The following is a 27,932-nucleotide window of genomic DNA, read 5'->3' on the forward strand; positions in this document are numbered from 1 at the left end:
AGCCAAAAAAACGGCCCTGAATGCCTCACATCCTTCATCCGATCTTGGATGCATCTAAAATCTCACCATCTCTACTATTACTCTTGTTGAAGACATTTGTGTCTTGCTTGGATGATTTCAGTGACCTCCAAGTTGGTCTTTGTTTTGCCTTATTTGTGTCTCCAAACCTATTCCAGTCTGTTCTCATAGCAGTCAGTGATCCCTTAAAGGTCTAAGTCTTTCTTAGATGGATTCCCACCTATAGACGGTAAGGACTTTACAATGGTCTGCAGGGCCATAACTTACCTGCCCTCCACCCCGCCTCACTCAGTTTGGAGTTCACCTCTTGCTCACTGCGTGTCCCACACTGGCCACCTTTGCTGTTCCTCCAGTGCAGCTTGCGTACTGCCCTTAGGACCTTTGTTATTGGCTGTTCGCTGTGTACGATGCACTTCTTCCATAAAACTTCATGACTAAATCTTTTTGTTCAAACGTCATCTCAGGCCTGTTCTGACCACTGTTTAAAATTGCAGCATGACATCCTGCTTCTTTTTGCTGTTTGTTTCGTTTTTTTCTGTAATATACTATATAATTAATCATTGTACTCTTTGCTAGAATGCAATGAGGGCAAAGATCTGTGCTCACTGAAGTATCACAAGGGCCTGCAACAGTGCCTGGCACATGGTACATGCTCAATATTTTGTGAAAAAATTTCAAACTACTTCAACAGTTTGAAATTTTCAAACTTCTCAGATTAGTATTTCATTAACCACAAGATTTAGTGCATCAGAATATCCCATTTGTGAGGTTTTACAGTATTAAGGAATGGACATAATTAAGCTGACACTTTATAGGCTGGCTTGAGGGTTTTGTGCTCCATTAATGGCTACCACAAATGAGCTTCATGTTTCAGTTTTACAGCTTCAATTGAATATTTACAAAACAGTTTCCATCCTGCTACTCTTACCTAATCCTTAAGTAGACAGTAAGAAAAATCAAAGTGGTTCAGTTCCTGACATGCATTTAGATAGGCTGAATTCAACTAAATGCCTAGCAAAAGAGAAAGGAAGCAGGGCTCAAGAGCCCTCAAGTGCCTCATACTGACATAAATCTGCTGGTCTGTGTGAGACTCTGTACCTTACAGTGTAAGCATTCTGTCAAAAGGAATGGTTTCTAAACAATTTTATCTGACGCTCATCTGCACCATTTGAAAGCTGAGGAAACTGCGTTGTAGATATTGATGGTGTCTTCACGTTAATCAGACATGGAGTACTGCTGATTGCCTCACTTAGACAATAGGTGGAAAATCCTTAAAATCATTCACACATTCTTTCCCTAGATTTCACCAACCATAGTCAAAAATGAAACACATGATCGATGACACCTCTGATTGGAGGGGAATGGCTAGAGAATATTGAGAAAAAATAGTGACCTAGTTGCTGTTAAGATAAATCGTGGAAAACTTCACACAGTAGAGATCTATTCTCTGCTCTGATCATGAGCACTGGCAGAGGCTCTGCTCCATGCCCTCATTCAGGGACCCCTAGGTGACAGAGGCTCTGCCTCTAACACATGGATTCCAAGGTGTCAAAAGCCTCTTATTTGTCCAGTTTCTTCCTTATTGGTGGTGGTGTTTATGTTTACATATCATAAATTCCTTACTTTCCAAGTTGACAGCCCTTTGTGCATATGTACATGTTTTTAAATTCTACTGAGTAAGAAATCCTGGCATCTTTTAGATGAAGACAGTAAGACTTAATCTATCTGAACTAATGCTACTCTGGTAACTGTCTCAAAGCTTTGTAGGGCTAGACACTTTCTGCTCTGGCTTGTAATTATTTCTGGTACCTTGGGATTTACCTTACTTTTTAACCCTGGCAACATTCTGATGATTTGTTTTGGAGTATATTTCATCTAGCACTTTTAGTTTTTGGAGCAGGAAGTGGGGAAGGGAGCATTTATCCATTAATGTCATCTTGGCCCACCCTGTTGCCAGAGGGCTAAGATGCCCTTTATACTCATAATACCTCCTTTATACTCCAGAATTAATGAAGTTTAAGTTATATATTAAGTTTATATTAAATTTTAAAACAATTAGTTATACATTAAATTTGTCCTCAAAGCAAACACACACAAAAAGACCTGCAAGTACACAGTTCTAAGGTTTGCAACTAAAACAGTCTTCACTGAATTTGGACTTTTTTTCTCCTGGTCATATTTGCATGGTAATTTTGGTATGTTAGTGAGTATACTTAAAGACACATCCCAGAATTCTCTTGGAAGTAGAATATTAAATAATGAACTTGAGGTCTCCTTGTTTCATTGTCTTGGTGCGTTCTTGTCATGGAAGAGATTCAGATGTCATTTCATCTGTGTCTTAAAAGGTTGATGTGATTTGTAAAGGCCTTAGAGGCTCTAAGACTCCATGATGGGTCTTCCTGAAGTAGAATATTTACTGCATTGAAGCATAAAGCCAAACAACTTGAGGTTTTTTAAGTTGTATGACTAAAGGAAATGGGGCAGCAGAGGAAGTTTTAGAACCTCTGTAGTTACTAGGAGAAACCTCTAGAATCTTCATCTTATTACATAATTTACTGAAGTGAGGAATGCCAGTGCAAGAAACTGGGGGAGCAGGAATAAGTACTATTAAATTAAATGCATATTAATAGATACCCCTAGACAAAGGAATTTATTACATTTATACATTATGTATGTTCAAGAACAATTTATTCATAATTTCTTAATGAATGAAAATTGCAGTGATACTCTGAGAGAGGTTCTACTTGCAATGTTAGCATGTTACTTGTTGGATTCTAAAGTACTCCAAAGGTGCTTTGATACATTCCTGATAGGGATTAACAGTCTACTTTTCTGTTTAAACATCACACAGGGATTACACATTATGCTTCTTCCCAAGCAATCTTCCTCTACCAGTGTGTAAATATGATTGGTCTCCTTTTTCTCTTAAGCTAAATGCTATCTTTCTGGCTTCACTCATTTGCTTTCTAGCAGCCTCCCCATGTTAGCCTTGCCACATGGTCAGTCTTCTGTTTGGTAGGTTTTATAAATCCTAAAAGTTCTAGTTCAGAAACAGCTCTAATAAACCGAGCACTGGAGGCTATAGCTAAGGAAATTCACCATGTACTTCTGACAAAAAGGGGTTAAAATCTCAATGTTAAAACATGATTTAGTAAACTGAATACATACTACTAAATTAAACTAAAACCCTTACTGGAAAACATTAAATGTAATTAGACTCTACTGTCAATAAGACACGAATGGAAAAGTCTGTAACACTTGAAAACATTAAATGTAATTAGACTCTACTGTCAATAAGACACGAATGGAAAAGTCTGTAACACTTGTCTGGTTCTCATTTTTCACAGAGTATGAAAATTGCTTCCCTGCCAACTTCTTAAAGTATACTAATAACCTTAGAAAAATAGAGAATTCAATAATGACCATTTTTGGTGTATTTTGGAATATGACCTTTATATAAGTTTTAGACCCAATAGTTTAGATTTGGGCAATTTTAAATTCAGAATAAGTATTTAGAAACAAGTTATTTTGGGATGGTATGGTTAAATCTCTAATGTAGATCTGGAGAAACTATAAACTATTCTGTATGCTTACTTGGACACTGTAGAAGTGATTTTAAAGGATACTGGATAATTTCATTCCTTTCTTCTGAGGTTACAGAATTTGCATCCATTTTTTCAGCAGCTGTCACAACTGTTGCAAAGGCCTTTTGAGAGAGAGGACAAAAGAAGATAAAAATCTCTGCCACTGCCAAACATCTTTTATGGCACTTGATGGCTCTGTATTTAAGCCAGGTCAAGCACTGCTGCTGCTGGTAGTTGACACATTTTAAAAACTGATACCAAATTTCAGAGTCTCAAAACTACACTGATAATCACTATAAATAAGTACACAAAAACAGAAATATAGATCAATGGTACAGGATAGAAAGCCCAGAGGTAAACCCATACACGTATGGTCACCTAATTTACGACAAAGGAGGCAAGAACATACAAGAGGCTGAAGACAGCCTCTTCAATAAGTGGTGCTGGGAAAACTGGACAGCTACAGGTAAAAGAATGAAATTAGAACACTCCCTAACAGCATACACAAAAATAAACTCCAAAGGGATTAAAGACCTAAATGTAAGGCCAGACACTATAAAACTCTTAGAGGAAAATATAGGAAAAACGCTCTTTGACATAAACCACAGCAAGGTCTTTTTTGACCCACCTCCTAGAGTAATGGAAATAAAAATAAACAAATGGGACCTAATTAAACTTAAAAGCTTTTGCACAGCAAAGGAAACCATAAACAAGACAAAAAGACAATCCTCAGAATGGGAGAAAATACTTGCCAATGAAACAACGGACAAAGGATTAATCTCCAAAATTTACAAACAGCTCATGCAGCTCAATATCAAAAAAACAAACAATCCAGTTAAAAAATGGGTGGAAGACCTAAATAGACATTTCACCAAAGAAGACATACAGATGGCCAAGAGGCACATGAAAAGATGCTCAATATCACTAATTATTAGAGAAATGCAAATCAAAACTACAATGAGGTATCACCTCACACCAGTCAGAATGGCCATCATCAAAAAATCTACAAACAATAAATGCTGGAGAGGGTGTGGAGAAAAGGGAACCCTCTTGCACTGCTGGTTGGGAATGTAAATTGATAACAGCCACTATGGAGAGCAGTATGGAGGTTCCTTAAAAAACTAAAAACAGAACTACCATACGACCCAGCAATCCCACTACTGGGCATATATCCTGAGAAAACCATAATTCAAAAAGAGTCACGTACCACAATGTTCATTGCAGCACTATTTACAATAGCCAGGACATGGAAGCAACCTAAGTGTCCATCATCGGATGAATGGATAAAGAAGATGTGGCACATATATACAACAGAATATTACTCAGCTATAAAAACAAACGAAATTGAGTTATTTGTAGTGAGGTGGATGGACCTAGAGTCTGTCATACAGAGTGAAGTAAGTCAGAAAGAGAAAAACAAATACCATATACTAATGCATATATATGGACTCTTAAAAAAAAAAAAAAAGGTTCTGAAGAACCTAGGGGCAGAACAGGAATAAAGTCACAGATGTAGACAATGGACTTGACACGGGGAGGGGGAAGGGTAAGCTGGGACAAAGTGAGAGAATGACATGGACATATATACACTACCAAATGTAAAATAGCTAGCTAGTGGGAAGCAGCCGCATAGCACAGGGAGATCAGCTCGGTGCTCTGTGACCACCTAGAGGGGTGGGATAGGGAGGGTGGGAGGGAGACGCAAGAGGGAGGGGATACGGGGACATATGTATGCATATGGCTGATTCACTTTGTTGTACAACAGAAACTAACACAGTTTTGTGAAGCAATTACACTACAATAAAGATCTATTAAATAAAGTATTGAGCTCTCTGCATAAGAAAAAAAAATTAGAAGATAATGGAATGGTTTCTGAATAATCTTGTATTTCAGAGAATTAAGAAACGTGCAGAGAAAAACAGGTAGCAAAACTATTCAAAGTTGAAAAGCAAAGGATGCCCTGTATCCTCTACTCCAACCTCCATCTCCCAGGAAAATGCCTATTTTTCTTGGAAGCAGCCAATTATGCATATTTTTAAATGGTGACATGTGTCAAATAGGGCCTTTAACAGAGTTAACTTTTGTGTAGTTATTCCAATATTTTCTTTTATGCAATAAGGGAAATGCTATTTAATAATGTACTTTTTTATTCTGTGGAATAACGGAACTGACCTAAACTGTTTAGCTTTTGCTAAACATACTAAAATGTACTTATTTTGACCTGGCGTGGATGCAGAATTGGCTCGGTTGAGGGTGTGGGATCAGAGTGCAGGGGTTTGTGTGGGACTGTTGAGCAGTGAGCTGCTTTTCTGGAGAAACTTGCCAGGTGATTTATAATGCTTTCCAAACCAAAGACAGGGCATTGAAAAAATAAGAGATGAGTTTCAAAGTACCAAAAGCATAAAAACATTCCAGGAAAGTTGTCATGGATGGTTAGACACACAGACAGCTTGCTCTTTCCCCCTGACCTACCTCCGACCAGTCCACAAGGTTGATTAGCCTGCTGCACTCCAGGTGCAGTTTATACGCTATGCAGATGTCTGGGGCGACATTTGGAATACAACCTTCTTCACTTCTCAGTGCTTCATTCTAAAAATAACAGTAAACTAAGATAACTACCTTTCAGAAATGATGAGGAACGAAATCAGATATTAATTAACCTGCTAACCTGAATTTTAGTAAGCCAATAAGTGTAGTCTTTGGTTTCCTTTATTTTGTGAGTTGCACCTACTCTCCGATAGTTAGCTGGTTGTTTAGGATGAGGTCTTGGTCAAAATCCCTCTAGCTCCTAATCACTAGATGAATACAGCCAGGATCAGAAGACAAGCATATTTTTCATTCTCATCATAAATTATTAATTTTTTTCATTTTAATCATACATTATTCATTATTGAGACTCTAATGCATTTCTGGTTTCCATAAAAGTTTATGGAATTCTGTGGATTTTCAATAAAATGCCACTTCGAACATTTGTAATTACATGAATTCTAGCAATTACTATACTGTATTAATAAATACCAACACACCACTACCAGGGATATAAGTTATCTCTCAAAAAAGACTGCTGATAACACTGCAGATCCTAACCTCTACAAAACCATCAATGTTTTTTCAACCTATATGAAAATGATGGTTCTTATTAAGAAACAAAATCTCTCTCAAACATATACATGGGAATTATATCCTTCCCAAAACTGCTGAAATTGCTCCAGTTCTCTTCCGTGACTTACTACTAGCCAAAAAGACAGATTATGTAAAGAGTTTTAATTTGTGGTTTATATAATAAAAATAATTGATATTTTGTGCCTTAAATATGAAATTATTCAAGTACCCCACTACCACCGTCATTGAAAAATCACTGATTTACATCTTCCTACTCAGTACTCTCTTGTAAGGCTTATTAGCATGTTTGTGTGCCATTTTGGACAGGAAACCAATACGTCGGAACTCTCTTCATAGGTTTTATGGAGTCACTTCTTAAGTATCCTCTGTTGCAAGATTTCTAGGTGTTTAACTGAGTTGATAACTTATTAACAAATTAACAATTTAATATTAACTTAGCAAATTATCAGGAAATTACTTTATGTGTGTGTATATAACCGAAATATAGCTTACTGAGCTGTTTAAAATGATATTCCTGGTCATAGGAAAGTTAGTTTTAAAAATTCTCAACTGTCTTGAACTCTCTGTTTAAAGAACAACTTGGAACTGGCAAATGTGTCTGGAGTTTAGCAGGTTTATCCCTGGCATATTGCTGGCCGTCCTCTATACTCAGCTCTGGAGATACTCTCAGAGCAGATCTTTCTTTGGTTTAAAATCCAAGATGAAATTCCTTTTTTTTTTTGCATCAGAAACAATCATTTGGCTCTTTTAAGTCATTTCACTGGGCCATATGGTTTGACCTATTATCTGCTGTTATGTCTGTAAGAAACCTTTCCTTTATTTTCAAGAGTAGTAGCATTATACTCAAGTCTTAGTGCCTATGATCTGGTTTTATCACATGAAGGAGAAGACAATTACGCATGATCAAAAGTTGGCAGTGTTAGTTCATTGGCTTAGAAAATGCCCTCTAAAAAATCTAAAGAATTTAAAAAAATATCTGAAAGAGGTGCAACCCTGAGCTGCCAGTTCCCTGCTCATTAGAACTGCAAATTTACAATATTTTTGTGATACATAAAGCCTGGAGTCTGAACTAAATTGTCAGAGAAATGACTGCTTCTTACCTTGAGGTAATAATACGGGTTGTTGAGTGCGGTATGGAGGGCAATCCGCGGGGCAGCGTTCAGGTGCTGGCGAAGGGTGTGGGCAGCACTGAAGTACAGCACCTCATGCAGAGGCTGTGTCTCTGGAAGCAGGAGGTATTCTCTGAAACCACCAAAGTCAGGTATCAGCTTTTAGATAAGCACAGGTCTATTTTCAATAAACCACTTTTGTCAGTCCTCTGTAGAGGGCTGAGCAACTTACCGAAAAAGCAAAATCAACAATAGCCAAAACCAACCAAATACCAAATCCAGTGCAACTGCACTCAGAATGCCACCTCTCCGTGTAATATTGTTTAAAACTTTGACTCTCTGGTGTACAAGAAACTATATTTTAGTTCTGATTTAAACTTCTAGGAACAAATGTATATAAATTACATTTCTGCTCAAAATCTTTTTTTTTTAACGTCTTTATTGGAGTATAATTGCTTTACAATGGTGTGTCAGTTTCTGCTGTATAACAAAGTGAATCAGTTATACATATACATATATGCCCATATCCCCTCCCTCTTGCGTCTCCCTCCCACCCTCACTATCCCACCCCTCTAGGTGGTCACAAAGCACCGAGCTGATCTCCCTGTGCTATGTGGCTGCTTCCCACTTTGCTCAAAATCTTTAAGGTAGAATTTCTTAAAGTATAAATGAATACTTTCTTAAATTATTTAGGAAACAGAGATATCCATATTCCTTCTCATAGCAAACATTTAACTCCTGGCACTGTTAAACACAGGCCTCAGACCTGGAATTAAGAGTTTAGGAAATTCTTTTTTGATCACAAGAGATATCTCTCATAGAAGTAATACAGGTAAAGTTTTTTATGTGTTAGACTTCCTCCTTACTTTATAGGCAGAAAAGGCTAAATTTTAGCTTCAGAGTATTAAAAACAAGGAAATCATTTATCATTAAAATTTCAATTATTAAAAAATACCACTGTAACTTGGGATTCTTCTGTCTTATTTATGAGCTAGACAATAAACCAATTTTAATGAAATGTGAACTTAAAAGATAAACCATTAAAAATTTCATCTGAATATGTAATGAGCCTATCAGCTGGTATGAGCTGTGACAGTACATGGTTCCTGGGTGGCCTAGAGGGTAGCAAACTGGAAGGGAGAAGCTTTGGCACCCATAACCCAAAGACAGAGTAATAAGTCACTAACTTGATTAAAGCAGTTAACTCACATGCCTTCATAAAGATTTCTGGGGCTTAGTTAGTCCTGGGCCTAAAGTATTTTGGTCACATGACAGATTTGTATCAGCTCCCTTTCCCACCGGTGCAGGCAGAACCAAGCAGCTCCCTCAGCCCAGCCACTGGGGAAATTACTCTTCTTCCTGGCGTCCTGGCTTTCTTCCCTCCTGGAGAGGATACCAGGGCCTAGAAAAATCCCACCACACCTGCTCCTCCTGTGTGGTCTGGCTCTGAGGAAGAGAGGACGCAGAGAGGGTATGACCCATGTCCCTCCCTCCCCACCATCTCCGTCCTGCCCGTCTCAAGAGCTCCTGGCCCCCTGCTCATTTAGCTTCCAGATGCTGCTCCTTCTTCAGTCATTGGAATAAAACCCATGTGCAAAGAGCATTAGCCCTAAGAACCAGCATTCTATACCTCAAGTACTGCTAACATCTGACTCAAGATTAAGCTATTTAGCTGTAGTCTCAGGAATGGTTTCTGTGATGCGAGCTGCCTCCCTGGATGGCTGGCTACCCATTTGTAATTTCTGACCATAAACTTTTCCTATCCCAACCTCAGGCTGTTTTCTCCCCAGTCATTATACATAATGGTCATTAAAAGTTCACGTTGGAGTCCTTGCTCTGTAATAAGGACTGGAAATCTAAGGCAACCAGATAAGAGTCAATTTCAGAAAAAAATTGTCTCATATTTGTCCTCTCCCTTTTTAACATCTTTATTTAATTTTTAGAGATTCAGATAATTCTCAAGGCAAAAGACCTTTTCAGATATCCTCAAAGAACCTCCAGAGTCTAAATACTTGCCTGTACTTTGTTTCTACTGGGCTATGTTAGTTGAAAAATACTGACAAAAGATCATCGTGTATTAGAATTTTTATCCAACTCCAAATGTGGAGACTGGCACGGACATCAGCAGTGAGTCTGGCACTGGAGCACTGCATGACGCTCATTTTAGACTCAGAGCAGAGTCCACAAGCAAAAGAGGCGGTGGTCTGGGGGGAGCTGGTAGGACCACTTAGTATCCACAAGGGCTACAAGGTTGAAGCTTGTACTTTGGTGAAAACAGTAACTTAGAAAGCGGCAACTTATTCTCATTTCTCAGTAGTTTCGGCAAGAGCTGCTTGTGGTGTACGGGGAACTCTACTTCCTGGAGTCTGTTGCTTATAGTGATCTTTCAAGGGCCGCTTTTCTCCAGAACTCCAAGCTCTGTTCAAACATCTGTGGTGTGGTCTTTGGGGACTGTGTGGGGAAAGAGAGCGGGCCTTCTGAAAGATGTCAGCAGACTGGGACTAACTATGTGACTTTCCAAAAGTCGCAACCTCTCTCTGGGCTTTAGCTGCCACATGAGTCCTCAGGTCCCATTTAGCTCTAACATACTACAGTCCTCATCTCTTCCCTGCTGGGACACTCAAGCTCGGTAAAGATAGTAAATCCTAGTATGGAAATTGTTGTGATTTCACAATACAACACATTTCAATCATGCCCAGCTTTATTTCAATAACTGCTCAGGAAGGTGAAAAGTCAGGCATATTAGGTCAAAGATCACAAAAGGGGAATGGTTGGTTGGCTTCCAACCCTACAATTTGGGATTTGTGGGAATGCAGAAAGGAACATGACATTTGACCTATAAATTATGCCAAATTATACTGTAAAATCATTTTTAGCAACTACAATGGTCTCAACTTGGTAAAAGGGAAAAACCAGGAACTTGGGGCTAGAAACTACAAGAACAGGAAGGCCCAGTACAGCAAGGTTAATTCTATGAGTTTTCCAAGGTCATTTCTAGCCAGTAGGTCACTTTAGAATTGCACTGTGTCACTTTTATGTGACCCATTTCTCTCACTTTAACCTTCCTTTTGTCATACTTGGTTGATCGTTTCGACCTCTGTCCTGACATTAGTAATTTCTCCCCAGTGACCAGGAACAATGACTCTGCCCCAAAACTGTCCTGGAAAATGGAACTCTTCACTTTCAAGAAGGACAGGCAATTTATCAGAAAACCACTCTTTGTCTTCAATAACTGAGCTGCTTTTTTTTTTAGTACTTGATTCTAGTCAGTGCCTAGCCTGCTGCTGAGTTTGAATTGCCATTAAAAAACAGAATAAGCAATGACAAAGAACAGTTTTTTCCCTATTTAACTATTAAATCATTTTATTTTTCAGACCTCTCATTTTTCTCCTACATGGCATGTCCCACCTGCAGGTGAGGTATGTGATTTTAAAGAGCTACACAGAGCTGGCTTTTGGGAAATCCAAATATCAGAATGATCTGGGTTTCCCAAAAAAGGAATCACCTTAAAATACAGGTAGGACTGGTGGACTTCTAAACTGACTCTGAGTACCCTGCTCACCATGCGTCTGTGCTGACATGATCCAGAGTTACACTGGTATCCCTCAGAATTAGAAACCCTTTACTCAGGATAAAATAGGGTATTACAGCTGGGCTGGGCTGTTTTCTGGGTTTGGCCCAGATCCAGCATACTCTGAGCAAAGACAGAGCAAGGATTAAGTGTAAGGCAAACACTCTGCTACTAGGGGGAAAACACTCACTTTTCTGTTTCCTGGTCTGTTTCCATCCCCACCCCAGCCCAGGCCTAATGATCTACATCAAATTTAAACCTGTGTTCTTGAACTGGCAGTAAAAGAATGAACTAAGCCATCTGCTGAGCCACCTTAATAAGGATGGGAAAGGAATAAAAATTACAAGTCTGCGCTGGACGGAGGGCCTCGAGGAGCAAAAAGCCTAACCCAGAAGTGTCCCGGACTGGCTGCGGACAGCTATCACACCAGTGTTATTTGGGCAAATAGCCTGATTTTTAGCTCTGAAAAGCAACAACAGACTCACCGCGCCAGACTGTCGATGAAGCTCACAAGCTGTTCTCTGAGGACTTCAAACTTGGTCTGCCTCTTACTTGCTCTTCTTAACTCCTTCATTTCCAATAATGACTATGGATGAAAGAAACACACCTTGTTCTGTTTCTGGTGATTCTGAGACAGAAATCCCCTCAGAGGGCAGCCCTGTTGCTCAGGCAGAGGCAGCTGATGCCCTTTCCATATGACAGAATGTACAGAAAAAGAACCAGATCAGTAGGGGTTATATTTATCTTTTATTTTTCAGGACTGGGAAGAATCTCTCCTCCTAGGTATTTTGCTTCAAAAAATATAAAGTGACTTTTCAGAGAAAGACGAGAAGGGCAGCTTATGTCGCTACTAAGTTATAGGGCAGAGCGCTCACAAGCCACAAGCCACTAATTCATTTGAGAAAAGGACTTCCAAGAAGAGGAGAAAACGCATGCTCTTTGCCATGCTAACAGAATAGATTCCATATGCTTTGGTTTGCTTAGATTGATATTTTATTCTACGTTTCTCATAACTTGGTATCATGGTTTACAGAAGGTTCTTTACTTTGACAACCAAGATCCTAAAGTTAGAACTATCTGAAAAAGGCTACACTAGACAAACTGTGGCTCAATTTCTGCTCTATACTCAATATGCATTTCTTTAAAAAAATCAAGAAAAATATCTAAAACTAAAGAGTTTCTTCTGAACCTCTCAATTTGATCAAACTGAAAAACAAATACATCAGATAAATAATCAGATTCCTTTTTGCAACCAGGTTTCCATTTTCCCTTATTACTAGTTAATTCTCTTTCTCTCTGAGGCTATCGGAACAGTTTCCGCCAACTTCTACATGGAGAATGAGGATAGCAGTGGGATAAACTGGATGTTCAATTTATAAGTGAGTTACAAAGTCTGCTTTGTTCCTAGTTGTGGTTTAAAAATGAAAACAAAAACATCCAGGCAGAGCTAATCTAGAGCACACGGGAACATCAGGGAATGTGGCTGGAAGGATAAGAAAGTGCTCTGACCTTCTGAAGATGATAGAGGTCTGTCTTCTGAAGTCCCTTTGACTGTGACTCAGAAGTATCTTCTTCTTCTTCTTTGGCTTCTGCTTTTAATACAAAACCAACATACAGCAGCTTGGGTAAATCCATTTAAGAGAACAAACATTTCTACTACTCCAAGGGAAATAAAGTTTCATCCATTTCTTTTTTTAATGTGGCAGGGGATCAAGGTTCCATCACATAAATGATTTCTTCCAGAAGCTGAAGGTCAATAAATATTACATAAGTTATGCTGCAGAGAGGTCTTCAAAGAAACCAGCTACTGAATTTTAAAAATGTGACCAACAGTGAGAACAAAACAAAATACAAACAAATCCCCTCAAACCAATAGGAAAAAAAAAATCTCCAAATCTTTGTGCCATTATAAATAGCTTTTAAAAAACAAACAAATTTAAATTATGGTCCTTTGATTATGCCATGATTGATGTAAACAATACAAACCTACACCCTGGCAAACTTGGCCTGGATCTTCCCATTCTCTATATTTGACATGCTATTTAAGTCTGAAGTCGGTAGTGCATATAAGTTTTGAAATAATCTACTGAAATACAAACTGCATCATGGTTCTTTAGCAAAGGAAACAGAAAACCGTATCTAGTAAAAGGTGTAGTTGTGTTTCCAGAGAACATGAGGTTCTAACAGCCTCTCCCTGGTGCAGGGCAGGTTTTAGGAACCTCACACTCACATGGCTTATTTGGCCAAACCTAAGACAGGAAGATGCAGCTGGAGAATCTGCCTTGTTCTCGAAGAATAAATTTCTTTTTAGCTATTGATAAATCTTGGTTCAAGAAAGATATGCTTTAAGGTTAAAATATCTAATAAATTCTCTGTCCCATTTCATTAACATGTAGCAGAGCCTTAAAAATAAATCTGATATGACACTCTGATCTACTTAACCCTCCAAATGTAATTTTAAACCTAAACTGTAATGTGTAATAACTGTCAAGGAACTAGAGATAGCATACAGTCAAACTGTACGCCTGTCCAATATGGGAGGGTGGGGTTAATTTCCCTTTATTATTAATAATGTGCCACTTTTGAAAACAGAAAGTACATTTATTCAAGACACTCGTTTTGCTTCAACTTACAAAATTCTTTATTCTTCAGACAGTTAATCATCTTAAATACCAACCTTCCCATTTCTAAAAGCTGTGTTCCTTTATTTAATATTAGCACATCACAGGATTTGTTCACTAGCTTATGTTACATGAACTCTAATTAAAATTATTATAATATCTGCAGTTTCATTTTACAAAAATCCCTGAGTCTGATTTTGTAAAAGATTGAAATTTACCTAATTTATCTTATATTCTTCTAAGTCTTTTACCCTGTTTATATCCTTAAGGGCGGCCCCTCACTGTCCCAGTGACCCTAACTAGGTGGCGACTGTGAATCCGTGAGAAAAAAAACAATAAGCTGGTGATTAAGAAAGAGATGGGCTCCAGGATGGGTACTACCCTAGCTAGCTACGAGATCTCAAGCAAGCTCCTTCCTCTTCCTGGGCTTTAGTTTCTGTTGCAGCTGGACTCAATAATCTCTATGATACCAATTTCCAGCCCTTTAAAATGTTTATGATTTGAAAATGGTTCGGCTCACTTGTCCTGCAAATGCACTGCAGAGCAATAATGCCTGCGCGTGATCTGGAGGGAGCCCCTGGTACCATGGGGTGGCAATTCCTCACGCTCATGCCCTGCCAGTCAAGTAGGCTGGCTCTTTCATCTTGCACTGGCTCAGCACTCATGGGGCCTAGCGCTGCAGCTATGGAGAGAGAGGGAGGGATTCAGCAAAAGACGTTTCCTAAATCTAAAGGATTTAAAGAGAAAGGGACACTTGCCAAACACAGAAAGGATTGATAGGAACATTCCAAGTGCAATGTTTTCACCATGCCTTGGTTCGATCCGTGTGCTTATACACCAAGTTGCCTCTTTTCCCCAGACCCCATTAAAAATTTCCCTCAATAGGGGAAAATAAGAAGTGCACAGTCATTTTGCTTGTTTTGCTGAAGGAGTACTATACTTTGGTGCTAGAAACAGAGCAAGGGAAGAGCCCATGAAAAGTTAAACATCAGTATCAATCCACTGAGCCCCCTCAGAACAAAGACGTCCTGGAGCATCGGAGTGCTGAACAGGCTGCCTGTGCACAAGCAGGCATCCCAGTGTTCGGCAAACACAGCGAATCCTGTGCAGGTCACGCAAGGTAAAGGAAACTGTGCCCTCCTCCAACACTGAGGAATGCCAGGCTGCCGCAGTTCATTGAGGACTGAAAGATTCAAGCTTTGTAAACCTGATTGAAGCAAACCTCATGCATATTTTGGTAATCAGCATGCCAATGAGCCTCACTGCTGTGAAAGCAGTTCACAGCTATTAATTTTCAGGCTTACAAATAATTTATGCAGTGTTTTTGAAATCTATAAAGAACTTGATGAAATGCTTAAGAAAAACATCTAAAAGGAGTCCTTAATTATGATGCCCTGCTACTCTCTCCAATCGTTTTGATTTCTTTTTGCTGCCCTTTTTGTTTTCTCCCCTGAGGTAAGTCCTCAAAACTGTCCATCTGGAGAAAGAAATTTCTTTCCTGCCCATTTGATAGTTTTCATTGTTTAAACCAAATCTGGAAGAGAACCATTTGGCTTAGTTGTCACGTTGTGCTATTCTGAGGCTTGGTATACTGACTGATCACAAACTACGTTACCTCTTCATCTCTCAACACATCAGAACGTGGGGTTTTCCATGTTATTTTATAGTTAAATGACTGTCACAGCCAGTAGAATTGGCCAGATATTATATTCTCACCATCGAGGCTCTGAAACTGGGCCAGGAACTCCTCTATTCTCTTTGCTGTGTTGCCAAGCTGCTTTTCAGAAGAGGACTTAAAAACCTTGAAACATTTCTGAAGCATGGCCATCAGTTCATCCTTTGCCAACATCCTAGAACAGAATCAGTGACAGGAGATGTAATATAACTGGAAAATTCATGTATTTAAAAAACACTGTCTACATTTTAAATGTTTCTGGTCAGAAGAAGATGGTATAAAATGCTTCATTGGTAGCTACCAACTTTTTTGGGGGAGACTTTCCTCAATGTATGTGATATTCAGAAGTATTCAGAAGAGTTCTCATGATAAAGCTCAACTTGGAAAGTTTACAATCTGGGTTCATAGCCTGGTTCCGGCACTTACTATGTTTGTAACATAGAACACTTTACTAAACATCTTTGATCTTCAGCTTCCTTGCCTGTGAAATGGAAATAGGAACTCACCTATTTCACAAGGCAGGTGGAAGCTTAAGAATTCAATGAGAAGATGCATTTGAATGAGCACAGTGCTTTTACCACACAGCAGGCATTTAAGGTTAGTTTCCCTTTCCTTCAGATCTAAACATAAATAAGAGACAAGAAACTGAGGATGTAACGCTCATGCTAAATGAAACCTGTTTGAAATGACCAAAAAAGTATTATCAGTGATTTCTTTATTATTTTAGCTAGGCTTTATATCTTCTATGGGCTTTGTTAACACCAATCAGTAAATCCACTGAACTTTAAAACTAGTAGGCAATTCTCCTTGCTCTGTATAGCATAGGTAGAATGATTCTGTAATTCCTTCAAGGCCACAGAGGAAATCTTTGTTAGACATGGAAAATGAACACAGATATTCTAAAATTAAGATCCTGTTTTCAGGGTCATTACTTATAGGATCTCTCCCCTAAGATCATATTCAGTAACAGATGAAAGTACAATGATTAAAAGTTCTTACATTAATCATGAAAGAAAACAATCGGCCAAACCCAGAATATGGGTCATTCTGTAAGAAAACTATCTTATGTTTGACATTTTTCATAGTAAAAAATTTGGGGAAAATACTATTATTACTAAGTTAGAGAAAAAAATGAAGCTAAGTAGACTATGATTACCTCAAAATTAAGCTGGTTACTTCAACTAAAATTTAAACCCAAACCAAAAACAAAAGACCCAGAACAAAAGCAAACGAACAAAACAGTCACACAACCAATAAATACAGAAACTGGCAGGGGTGGACAAAAACGTAAACTTTTCCCTAGTTTTAAGAATATAAAAGCTTCTCTTCCTCTTTCTACAACAATGAAATAATTATCCAAAGTGTAATCTTTATCTGTGAATGAAGGGCAGCTAACAAACATGTCAAAGACAATGAAGCCAACACATTTAATTCTTGATTACATTTGAGATTATTTTAAATTTCTGGCTTTCTATTGCCCGGATGTAGTCAAACTATTAAGAGAAGAGAGTTAACTCAAAGTCAGATACGGTTGAACAATCTGTCATACGCGAACTTAAGCCCTACTCAGACTAGATCAGCATTTCCAGGCTCCAAGGAATCCCGGGCACTGGCTTGTTGTAAGGGCAGAGGCTGAGGAAACGCTAGAGGAGGTCTAACCTGCAAGAGCAGCACCCTGAGGACTAGCTCCCCAGGCCACTGGCAGCCACACCTCACATCTCTTTGCAGCTTACAGAACTGAATATTGAGGAGGGCAAAGCCCAGCCTATTATTCATTTTCAGGATGCAATAAAAAATGGCATTATGTCACATAATTTTGAAATCTAACTTTACCAGTCAATTTTTAACGTGGCATTTGATTGGAAGGGGTAGCTCTTTCATCTCAGGTATAAACTTCCAGGGATTCAGACAGTTATTACTCTTTTTATTCTTAGCCAAAGACTATGTTCTTATTGTTTCCAAAGTAACAAAAGACCTTATATGTTCCCAAGTACTCTCAGGTTTAATATAAAACAAGACTTGAAGTAAGGTTGATTAGAGCAAATAATGTGAACCCAATAAAGTCATTAATTGAAATTTTTCAATTAAATTATATATATTTACACAAAGAACTAACAAAGATGCCTGCTATCATCACTATTATTCAGCATCATTCTGGAATCTATTCTACAACAATAAAAATGAAGCAAGTGGTACAAACATCAGAAAGGAAGATGAAATTTATTATTTGCACAGGATACAACAGTAAGGTTAGAAAGTCTAAGAAAGCTACAGAAGTATTAAAGAGTGTAAAAAGGGTGGGTGCATATAAGGCAAATACATATGTGTGTATATGTACACACACGTCAATACCTTACATTTACATGTAATCAATGTCTTAACATTAAACTATGGAAAAAAGAGCATGTTCAAAATGGCAACAAAAACTATAGAATAGGGCTTCCCTGGTGGCGCAGCGGTTGAGAGTCCGCCTGCCGATGCACTGCCGATGCAGGGGACACAGGTTCGTGCCCCGGTCCGGGAAGATCCCACATGCCTCGGAGCGGCTGGGCCTGTAAGCCATGGCCGCTAAGCCTGCGTGTCCGGAGCCTGTGCTCTGCAACGGGAGAGGCCACAACAGTGAGAGGCCCGTGTACCGCAAAACAAACAAACAAACAAACAAAAACTATAGAATATTATGACAAACGTGTAAGACATAGCAAAAAAATGAAAGCCCTGAATAGACATTTAAGTTCTAACTCTCAATACTGTAAGGATATAAATTCACTCCAAATTAATCCAAAATTTAATACTTTTTGAAACAAAATTCCAGTGGGCATTTTTTAAAAGCCAAAAAAAATCACTCTGAAATTAATCTGGAAAAATAATTGTTCCTAAAACAGGAACAAAGTGTGTATACTTGAGTGTATGTAGTGAGTGGGGCTATTAATATATCAAAAGGTATACACTACAGTGATTAAAATCAGATGGTACTTTGTATAGGAATAGACAGGACGATAGAAGGAAATAAGAGTCTAGAAAGAGATCAAGGTATATATGAGAATTTTGTACATGACACAAAGGTACCACTTCAAATCAGTGGGGAAGAGATGGGGAGTATTGGAAATAACTAGTTTGAAAAAAACACCTCAATATATTTCAGAAAGAATAAAAATGTTGGGGAGGGGAAAGAACCAGTCCATCAATCATGAACTACTAGAAGAAAAAAAGAAAACTATTTAAGTCTGGTAACATCCAGCATCAGCAAGAGTACAGGGAAATAAATACTGATACATTGTTGGTGCAAGTGTACAATAGTGTTTATATTTTAGACTCAGAAAGTCTATGTACTTATTTTGTGGAAATAAATATACTAACATGCAAACACAAACTCACCCTCAGTGATTACTGTTTGTAACAATAGAGAATTAGAAACAACCTAAACATATATCAAACAAGGGACTAATTAAAATGTTACACTTTCAAAACAAGGGATACTACATAGTGGGGATAAATAATGAAGTAATACAAGTGATGACAGCTAATATTTCTATGCACAGGTATGTAAACCAGGCATCATTTTATCTCCACAACACTGTATGATGAGATACTATTATTATTGCCATGTTAAGAGATGAGAAAACAGAGGCACAGAAGACTCAAGTAACTTGCCCAGAGTCTGGTTGGCAAAGCTGGGATTTGAACCCAGTCTGGCTGGGCATCCGTGCTCTTACCGATGATCTTATAGTGCATCTCAAGACACAATGTCCATGGTAGAATATTAGGAGCAAAACAAATAACTACCATGACAAAAACCAATCAGACAAATCCAAAAAACCAAAAAAATGCAAATTGTGGAACACTGTATAGTATGATTTAATATATGTTTGTGCCTGCAAAAAAAATCTGAAAGTACAAACTGCCAACAGTGGATGACTGGCTTTCAAAGTTATATAACACAAGGGGTAATGTCAGAAAAGTACTGGTATGTTTTCATTTAGATTACTGTTAGAGTGACTCCAGCAAGCACTTTGGACAAACCACACCTAACTGAACAAAATTAACTAAAAATGACTAAAAAATAAAAATTAATTTTATCCCCCCAAAGTTTGTTACATATAGCAGCCCAAATAGAAAATTAAGGATTGAGGGGCTTTCCTGGTGGCACAGTGGTTAAGAATCTGCCTGCCAATGCAGGGGACATGGGTTCGAGCCCTGGTCCGGGAAGATCCCACGTGCCACGGAGCAAAAAAGCCCATGTGCCACAACTACTGAGCCTGCACTCTAGAGACCACGAGCCACAACTACTGAGCCCATGTGCCACAACTGGTGGAGCCTGCACACCTAGAGCCCGTGCTCCCCAACAAGAGAAGCCACCGCAATAAGAAGCCCGCACACCGCAAGGAAGAGTAGCCCCCGCTCGCCGCAACTAGAGAAAGCCCATGCGCAGCAACGAAGACCGAATGCAGCCAAAAAAAAGAAGAAAATTAGGATTGAGTCTAGCCACCAGACCAGCATTTTTCAAACTGGGTTTTCAAAATGGGTTTCAACCATTATTAGTCAAGAAACCATTCAGTCAGTCAGTCATTCAATAAACATTTACTGAATACTTACTAATACCAGGCATGGTTCTGGGCATTTAATATACACCTCAGTGAATCAAAAAACCCTGTCCTGGGCTTCCCTGGTGGCGCAGTGGTTGAGAGTCTGTCTGCCGATGCAGGGGACACAGGTTCGTGCCCCGGTCCGGGAAGATCCCACGTGCCGCGGAGCGGCTTGGGCCCGTGAGCCATGGCTGCTGAGCCATGGTTGCTGAGCCATGGCTGCTAAGCCTGCGCGTCCGGAGCCTGTGCTCCGCAACGGGAGAGGCCACAACAGTGAGAGGCCCGCGTACCGGGGGAAAAAACCAAACAAAACAAAGAAACCCTGTCCTCATGAAACTGACATTCTAGCTGGGCTGGGGAGTGGTGCAGAGATAACAAACACTATCTCATATTACTATATATGTTAAAAATTGGTATTATGGAAAAATATTGAGCAGAGTTGGGGGGGAGGGTTTGAGGGCAGGTAGGTTTCAATTTTAAAATAGTTATTAGGCCTCACTGAGATGACATTTGATCAAACATGTGAAGGAGGTAAGAGAGCCATACAAGAACGTAGGAGAAAAACTTTTCCTGAGAGAAAACAATGCATGCAAAGGCCCTATGGTGGGTATATGTCTGGCCTGTGCAAAAAAACAAGGAGGCTGAGGTTACACAAGTGGAAGTCGAGACCGAGTGGTAGGAAATGAAATCAGAGAGAGGGAATGAAGGGCTAGATCATGTATGGTCATTGTATAGATGGTGGTTTTACCCTGAGTGAAAACGGGAGTTTTGAGCAAAGGAGTGACATTATCTGACGTATTTTAATAGGATTATTTTGACCGCTATTTTGAGAAAAACCTGTAAGGAAGCATATGTGGAAGCAAGGAAGCCAGTTAGGAGGTGATGGCAATAATCCAGATGAGAGGTGACGGTGCCTTGGACAATGGTGGTACCAGTGAGGGAAGGTGGCAAGAAGAGGTTTGGTTCTTGAAATATTTTGAAGGCAGTACCCAAGTTTTTGGCTTTGAACAACTGGAAGGATAGGGAGACTGCAGGAAGATTCTAGGTTTCAGGGGAAGATCAGGCATTCAATTTTGAACATGTTAACTATGAGCTGTATATCAGATATCCAAGTGGAGGTGTCAACAGGTAGATGGACATAAGAGTCTGGCACTCAGGAGAAAAGTGTGGGCTCTTGATTAAGCCCTGGGGCACTGTAATGTTAGGATGTCAGGGAGATGAGAAATTACCAAAGAAGACTGAGGGGGAGGAACATGCACTGAGGTAAGAGGAAAACCAAGAGAATCTAGGCCCTACAAGTCATTAAGGAAACAGTGATGAACTGTGTTAGATGCTGATAACAGGTTAATGCAAATGAAGACAGAATTGATAACTAAAAACATTTAGCAACATGAGGGTTGCCGGTGACCTTGATCAAAGTATATTGCTAGAGTGGAAAAACCAAATCAGCTAAAGAGAGAAGAGAGGAGAGAAACTGGAGATAGTGTGACAATGCTTTCAAATTTTGGTGGATTCCATCTAGCATTTACTTTAAAAGAAACAGAATAAAATTGAAAAGTAAATAGTCCCGCGGTATCTATGTGGGATCGGTTCCAGGACCCCTGAAGATACAAATATCCGAGGATGCTCAAGTCCCTTACATTAAATGGCATAATATTTGCACATAACCTACGCATATCCTCCCAGATACTTTAAATCATCTCTAGATTACTTATAATATCTAATACAGTGTAAATGCTATGCACATAATTGTAAATACAATATAAATACTATGTAAATAGTTGCCAGTGCGTAGCAAATTCACATGCTTTTTTTTCCTGCTTTTTAGAACTTCTTGGAATTTTTTTTTTTTAATATTTTCAATCTGTGGTTGGTTGAATCCATGGATGTGGAACCTGCAGATACAGAGAACAAACTGTACCAAAGTCTAAACGTCTGAAAGCCAGCACGCTGGACTACTTTAAAGAGAAAGGAAAAACAAACACAACTAAGACACGTTTCATTAATGCTGAAAAAGCTATTATCTTTAACCAACATGATTAAGTGATTATATCACTTTTGTGTAAATGGTTCAAAACAGACTGTGATACTTCATGTGTTGAAAGCTTTATAGGTTATTTTTAAAAAAAGTTTCCTTAACGAAGACAGAAAGAGAATCATTTAGCAACCATTTAAAAGCAATCATCCTGCAGGGCAATGAGTGTTCTGCTTCATCATGCAGAAAGGCAACAACTTCTGGTTAAGTACTGATTATATAAACATCTGATTGAGAACAGGCTAGAAGGAGAAACTGGCCAATCCACGGCTAATGCAAACATCTTCCGAATAATAAGTTCTCAAGTTCTAAACAGATACTACCAGTATAAAACAGCTTCAAAAAATATTCAAACACTCAAACCTGCAAATATATCAACAAAGACTAGAAGAAAGCAAAACAAAAAGGCTTACAAAAGAAACATTCACAGAGATTGTCTTCTTCCAAGACAACACAACAAAGTAATCACATATGATCCTAACAAGTGAAATAGAAACCAAAAATATGCATAATTCCTTTAAACCTTGATATTTCATATCAGACGCCACTTCCTCCAAGAAACTGTTCGACCTCCCAAACAGAGGTTAACTGTCCAATCTATTAGTTCCTTAGTGCCCTAGACCTCACCCAGCACAGCACTTATTACTCTGTATTCTACCTGCCTGTCTACTTATCCACCTTAATCTCCCACTTGGCCAAAATTCAGTGTGGGTAAGGACCCCACACTGTGTCATCTTTGTCATCAGTCAGTGACTCCACGTATCAAGTATTAAAAAAACATTTTTTTTAATCGATGAACAAGGCAATGGCCATGCACTGAAAAAGAATTTCATGACCTAATGTGAAGAATAATTTCTCTATTTTCAAATTGGCTCATGTAGGGGAGCACCTGAAAGTCACGGGGCCCTTTGTGGAACACCATGCTCTTTTTAGTATGTCAAAATGAATCAAGTTAACTCTACCATATGGTTAGAGACAACTTTAGAAACATAAAATATATACCTATTTTACTGATGTACTACGAAAGTACAATCCTGAGTTCAGAAGAAATAAAGTTGTCAAACTCAGTTTGATCAGCAATTTCTGATTTTTTTAAATTAATATTTCTTAGCTACCTGTTCATTTTACTAGCAAAAAAGTGGCAGTACACACTAAATTTTTAATAAAGAAAAACAAAATACAAATGCAGATCTTGTTTCTGTTTATTGAGATAAAAACCATTGTTCACTAGTAGCAGTGGAATACCTTAGTCTAGTTTTGGAACTAATTTGAGATCAACTGCCTAAAGCCATCCAGCTTCTTTTTCTTTGATGGCTTCATTTTTTCCCCTCAATTTTGTACCCCTTTTTTATTCCCCTTTATTTTCTAGAACAGCGTTTCTCAAAGTGTGGTCCTTAGACCACCTGTCCAAATGTGGTGAAGTGCTTCTTAAATGCAGATTCCTGCTGACCACCACACCCAAGCGCCCAGCAGTCAGATCAGAATCTTTGTGGAGAGGGTAGAAATCTATACATTTAATACCTCAACTGATTCTTATGTACACTAAAGCCTGAAAACCATTACTCCAAAAACAGTGCCACTCAGTATCTTCTGCTTTAAAATGAGCTTCAACAATTCAGCTGTTTGATTGTACCACCAGCACACAGAAAATTGTGGCGGGCCTGATATGATGCAAATTCAGGATTAGCAATCCCTGTTCTAAAAGAAATCATATTTTAGTGGTGAAGTCTCACATAGCTTCCGCATGGATAAATCTTGATCATCAAAAGTTAGATTACTGCTATTTAGGAAGCACCTCATATACTGTGGAGCTGTGTTATTTTTCATAACAAGATCTTTAAATATCATCAAAATTTGATCTGCAAAGTCAGGAAACAATGCATTATTTAGACTCTAAATCTCTAGCCTCTTTGAACTAAGCTAAAGTGATCAAATGTTAATATTATTACTTGAGTCATGTTTTTTTAACTCAATGAAAGCTGAGCTGACCTGCTAATATATTACTGTTTAACTCAAAAGCCTTATTCAGGAATTAGAATAATCTCTTTCAGCCTAAAGTAAATTCCCTCAGCTATCACTCAACTTCAATTTACAAATGTGTTTCTATGGCAAGCTCATAAGGTTGCTCTTGGGATAAGCAGACTAGACACTGTGGCTCCTTTCATATGCATGCCTGCACACTGTGCCAAGATGACTAGTGTCAAGATGGGAGGGGGTCTGAGGCCACAGAAGCTTGCTCTGCTGGCTCATTTTAAAATGTGGGGGGCTTCCCTGGTGGCACAGTGGGGGCCCGTGAGCCATGGCCGCTGAGCCTGCGCGTCCGGAGCCTGTGCTCCACAACAGGAGAGGCCGCAACAGTGAGAGGCCCGCATACCGCAAAAACAAAAAAAACAAAACAAAAATAAATAAAAATAATAAAATAAAATTTTGGGTATGCTCTCATCATGGACTACTGGCCACAAACCCATATAAATTTCTTTTTATACTACCTCTCGAATAATTGGAATAGGGCTGAAAAACTGACTGAACTTTGTTTGAAGATTCGGACTTAAATTCCAGCTCTGCCAACTGCAGAAAAGTCACTCAACGGTTCTGGCTTTGGTTTCCTTATTGGGGAAAAACAATGGGATAACTCTAGATGAGGGATTTTCAGTTGACAGGGTGGGGGGCACAGTAAATTCTCCTAAGAAGAGGGGCACACTTTTCATTACCCCCAATCTAAGAATCATTGCTGTGGCGCTCCACTGGTACTGCTGGTAGAGGGCAGTGTGCTCCAGTCCAGCTGAGCTCTCATGGGCCTATAAGTTGAGGACTTTATGATTTCTGTCAACCCATAAAACCTTATTACTGAAGCACAGTTTTTCAAATTTTAAAAATTTTCTGTCTAGTGTTGGATTTTTAGGTGGCTGTCTAGAAATTTTCTCCAATAGAAAACAGATCAATGTTTCCTCTTAATGTCTTTCATGCCTGACGAGGAAAAGCCACTCTCCCAGCTCAATGCTCAGTTAGCGTAATTTTTACCAAGTTCTGTCCCCAAATGGTGTTTTAACTTAAATATACCCTTATATAATGACACGCAGTTGAGTGAAAATTAACCAACTCATATCGTGTAAAAGAATGTGGTCTTCACGCTCCAAGAGCTGACTGAGAGAGCAAAGGTTATGGAAGACATGCAGGACCCTTGTACTCATGTCAGATTATGACATATTATAAATGCATGCTCTCATGCCATGGTGCAACTGAGCCCACGCGCCACAACCACTGAGCCCACATGCCTCAACTAGAGAGCCTGCGTGAGGCAAACTACAAAGCCCACACGCTCTGGAACCCACATGCCACAACTACAGAGCCCAAGTACCCTGGAACTCGTGAGCCACAACTAGAGAGAGAAAGCCCACACACCACAGCTAGCGAGAAGCCCATGCGCCGCAACAGAAAGAGCCCGTGTGCCACAACAAAGATCCCCACGTGCCACAATGAAGACCTGACGCAGCCAAAAAAGAAAAAAGTTAAAAAAAAGAAAAATGCATGCTCTCCACACATCAGTGTCTGCTGCCTACATTTTTAAATAACTGTGATATAAAATTCTTTTTCCACTCATGAATACTTGACATTTTTCAACATTATTACAAGTTCCTTGTAAATATTTTTAATTGAGATATAACTGACATATAACACATTAGTTACTGGTATACAATACAATACGTGTATACTTTGTGAAATGATCACCACAATAAGTCTAGTTAACATCTGTCAACTCATGTAGTTACAATTTTTGTTTCTTTTGATGAGAACTTTTAAGATCTACTCTCTTAGCAACTCTCAAATACACGATACAATATTGACTACAGTCACCCTGCTGTACATTACATTCCCAGGGTTTCTTTATTTTACAACTGGAAGTCTGTACCTTTTGACCACCACCAATTTTGCCCACCCCCCCACCTCTGGCAACCACCAATCTGTCCTCTGTATCTATGAGTTCAGTGTTATGGCAGGATTTCCTTCTTTTTATTTCTGAATAATACACACACACACACATACACACACATCTTCCTTATCCATTCATCCATTGATGGACACTTAGGTTGCTTCCATGTCTTGGCTATTGTAAACAATGTTGTAATAAACATAGGGGTACAGATATCCTTTTGAGTTAGTGCTTTTGTTTCCTTCTGATAAATACCCAGAAGTGGGATTGCTGGGTCATAAAGTAGCTCTATTTTTAATTTTTTGAGGAAGCTCCACACTGTCTTCCATGGTGGCTGCACCAATTTACATTCTGAACAACTGGGTACAAGGGTTCCCTTTTCTCCACACCCTCATCAACACTTGTTTTTCTGTTTGTTTAAAAAAAAATTATTGATCTATTTATTTTTGGCTGCGTTGGGTCTTCGTTGTTGGGTCTTCGTTGCTGTGCACTGGCTTTCTCTAGTTGTGGCGAGCAGGGGCTTCTCTTCGTAGTGGTGCATGGGCTTCTCACTGCAATAGCTCCTCATTTCGGAGCTTGGGCTCTAGGTGTGCGGGCTTCAATAGTTGCGGCACGTGGCCTCAGTAGCTGTGGCTCGCACACCCTAGAGCGCAGGCTCAGTAGCTATGGCGCACGGGCTTAGTTGCTCCGCGGCATGTGGGATCTTCCCGGACCAGGGCTTGAACCCGTGTCCCCTGCATTGGCAGGCAGATTCTTAACTACTGCGCCACCAGGGAAGTCCAACACTTGTTATTTCTTGTCTTTTTGATGATAGCCATTCTGACAGGCAATATCTTATTGTGGTTTTGATTTGCATTTCCTTGATGATTAATGATGTTTAGCACCTTTTCATGTACCTGTTGGCCATCTGTATGTCCTCTTCGGAGAAATGTCTATTCATATCCTCTGCTCATTTTTTCATCAGATTTTTTTTTCTATTGTGTTGTGTGAGTTCTCTATATAATTTAGATATTAACCCCTCATCAGATATATGATTTACAAATATTTTCTCCCATTCTGTAGGATGCCTTTTCATTTTGTTGATGGTTTCTTTAACTGGGCAGAAGCTTTTTAGTTTGATGTAGTCCCACTTGTTTACTTTTGCTTTTTTGCCTTTGCTTTTGGTGTCAAAGCCAAAAAAACACTGCCGAGACCAATGCCAAGGACCTTACCACTTATGTTTTCTTCTAGTTTTATGATTTCAACTCCATGTTCAAGTCTTTAACCCATTTTGAGTTGATTTTTATGTATGGTGGAATATAGTGGTCCAGTTTTCCCAACACCATTTATTGAAGACTGTCCTTTCCCCATTGTATATTCTTGGCTCCTCTGTCATAAATTAATTGCCTATGTAAAGATGGGTTTACTTCTGGGTTCTCTATTCTGCTCCATTCATCTATGTGTCTGTTTTCATGCCAATATCATACTGTTTTGATTACTATAGCTCTGTAATGTAGTCTGAAATCAGGAAGCATGATGCCTCCACCTGTGTTCTTCCTCAAAACTGTTTTGGTTCTTCAGGGTCTTTTGTGGTTCCACACAAATGTTAGGAATTAAGTACTTTTTAATGGTCAAAAAATATTTCAACAAGTAGATCTATGGTTATTTAAACATGTCAGTTTCCAGATAAAATGGATTTTTCA

The 27,932-nt window shown here is 39.0% G+C and overlaps 1 protein-coding gene across 2 annotated transcripts in view; it reads right to left on the minus strand.

Moving 5' to 3' along the window:
• Positions 1-2,666: 2,666 nt before the first annotated feature.
• ORC3 (origin recognition complex subunit 3) overlaps positions 2,667-27,932 on the minus strand; it is a 60,908-nt gene continuing 35,642 nt past the window's right edge. The window contains exons 14-20 of one of the 2 annotated variants that reach the window (XM_065888498.1): positions 15,743-15,876; positions 12,915-12,994; positions 11,891-11,991; positions 7,826-7,967; positions 6,075-6,191; positions 3,645-3,724; positions 2,667-3,090 (exon numbers count right to left, since the gene is read on the minus strand). In XM_065888498.1, coding sequence (XP_065744570.1) covers positions 2,985-3,090; positions 3,645-3,724; positions 6,075-6,191; positions 7,826-7,967; positions 11,891-11,991; positions 12,915-12,994; positions 15,743-15,876 — 760 coding nt within the window. In that variant the 3' untranslated portion in view covers positions 2,667-2,984. Of the gene's footprint in view, positions 3,091-3,644; positions 3,725-6,074; positions 6,192-7,825; positions 7,968-11,890; positions 11,992-12,914; positions 12,998-15,742; positions 15,877-27,932 lie in introns of both variants that reach the window. The other variant, XM_065888497.1, reaches the window with a different exon arrangement.

Source organism: Phocoena phocoena, chromosome 12 (genome assembly GCF_963924675.1).
Source record: "Phocoena phocoena chromosome 12, mPhoPho1.1, whole genome shotgun sequence".
Classification (NCBI taxonomy): domain Eukaryota; kingdom Metazoa; phylum Chordata; class Mammalia; order Artiodactyla; family Phocoenidae; genus Phocoena; species Phocoena phocoena.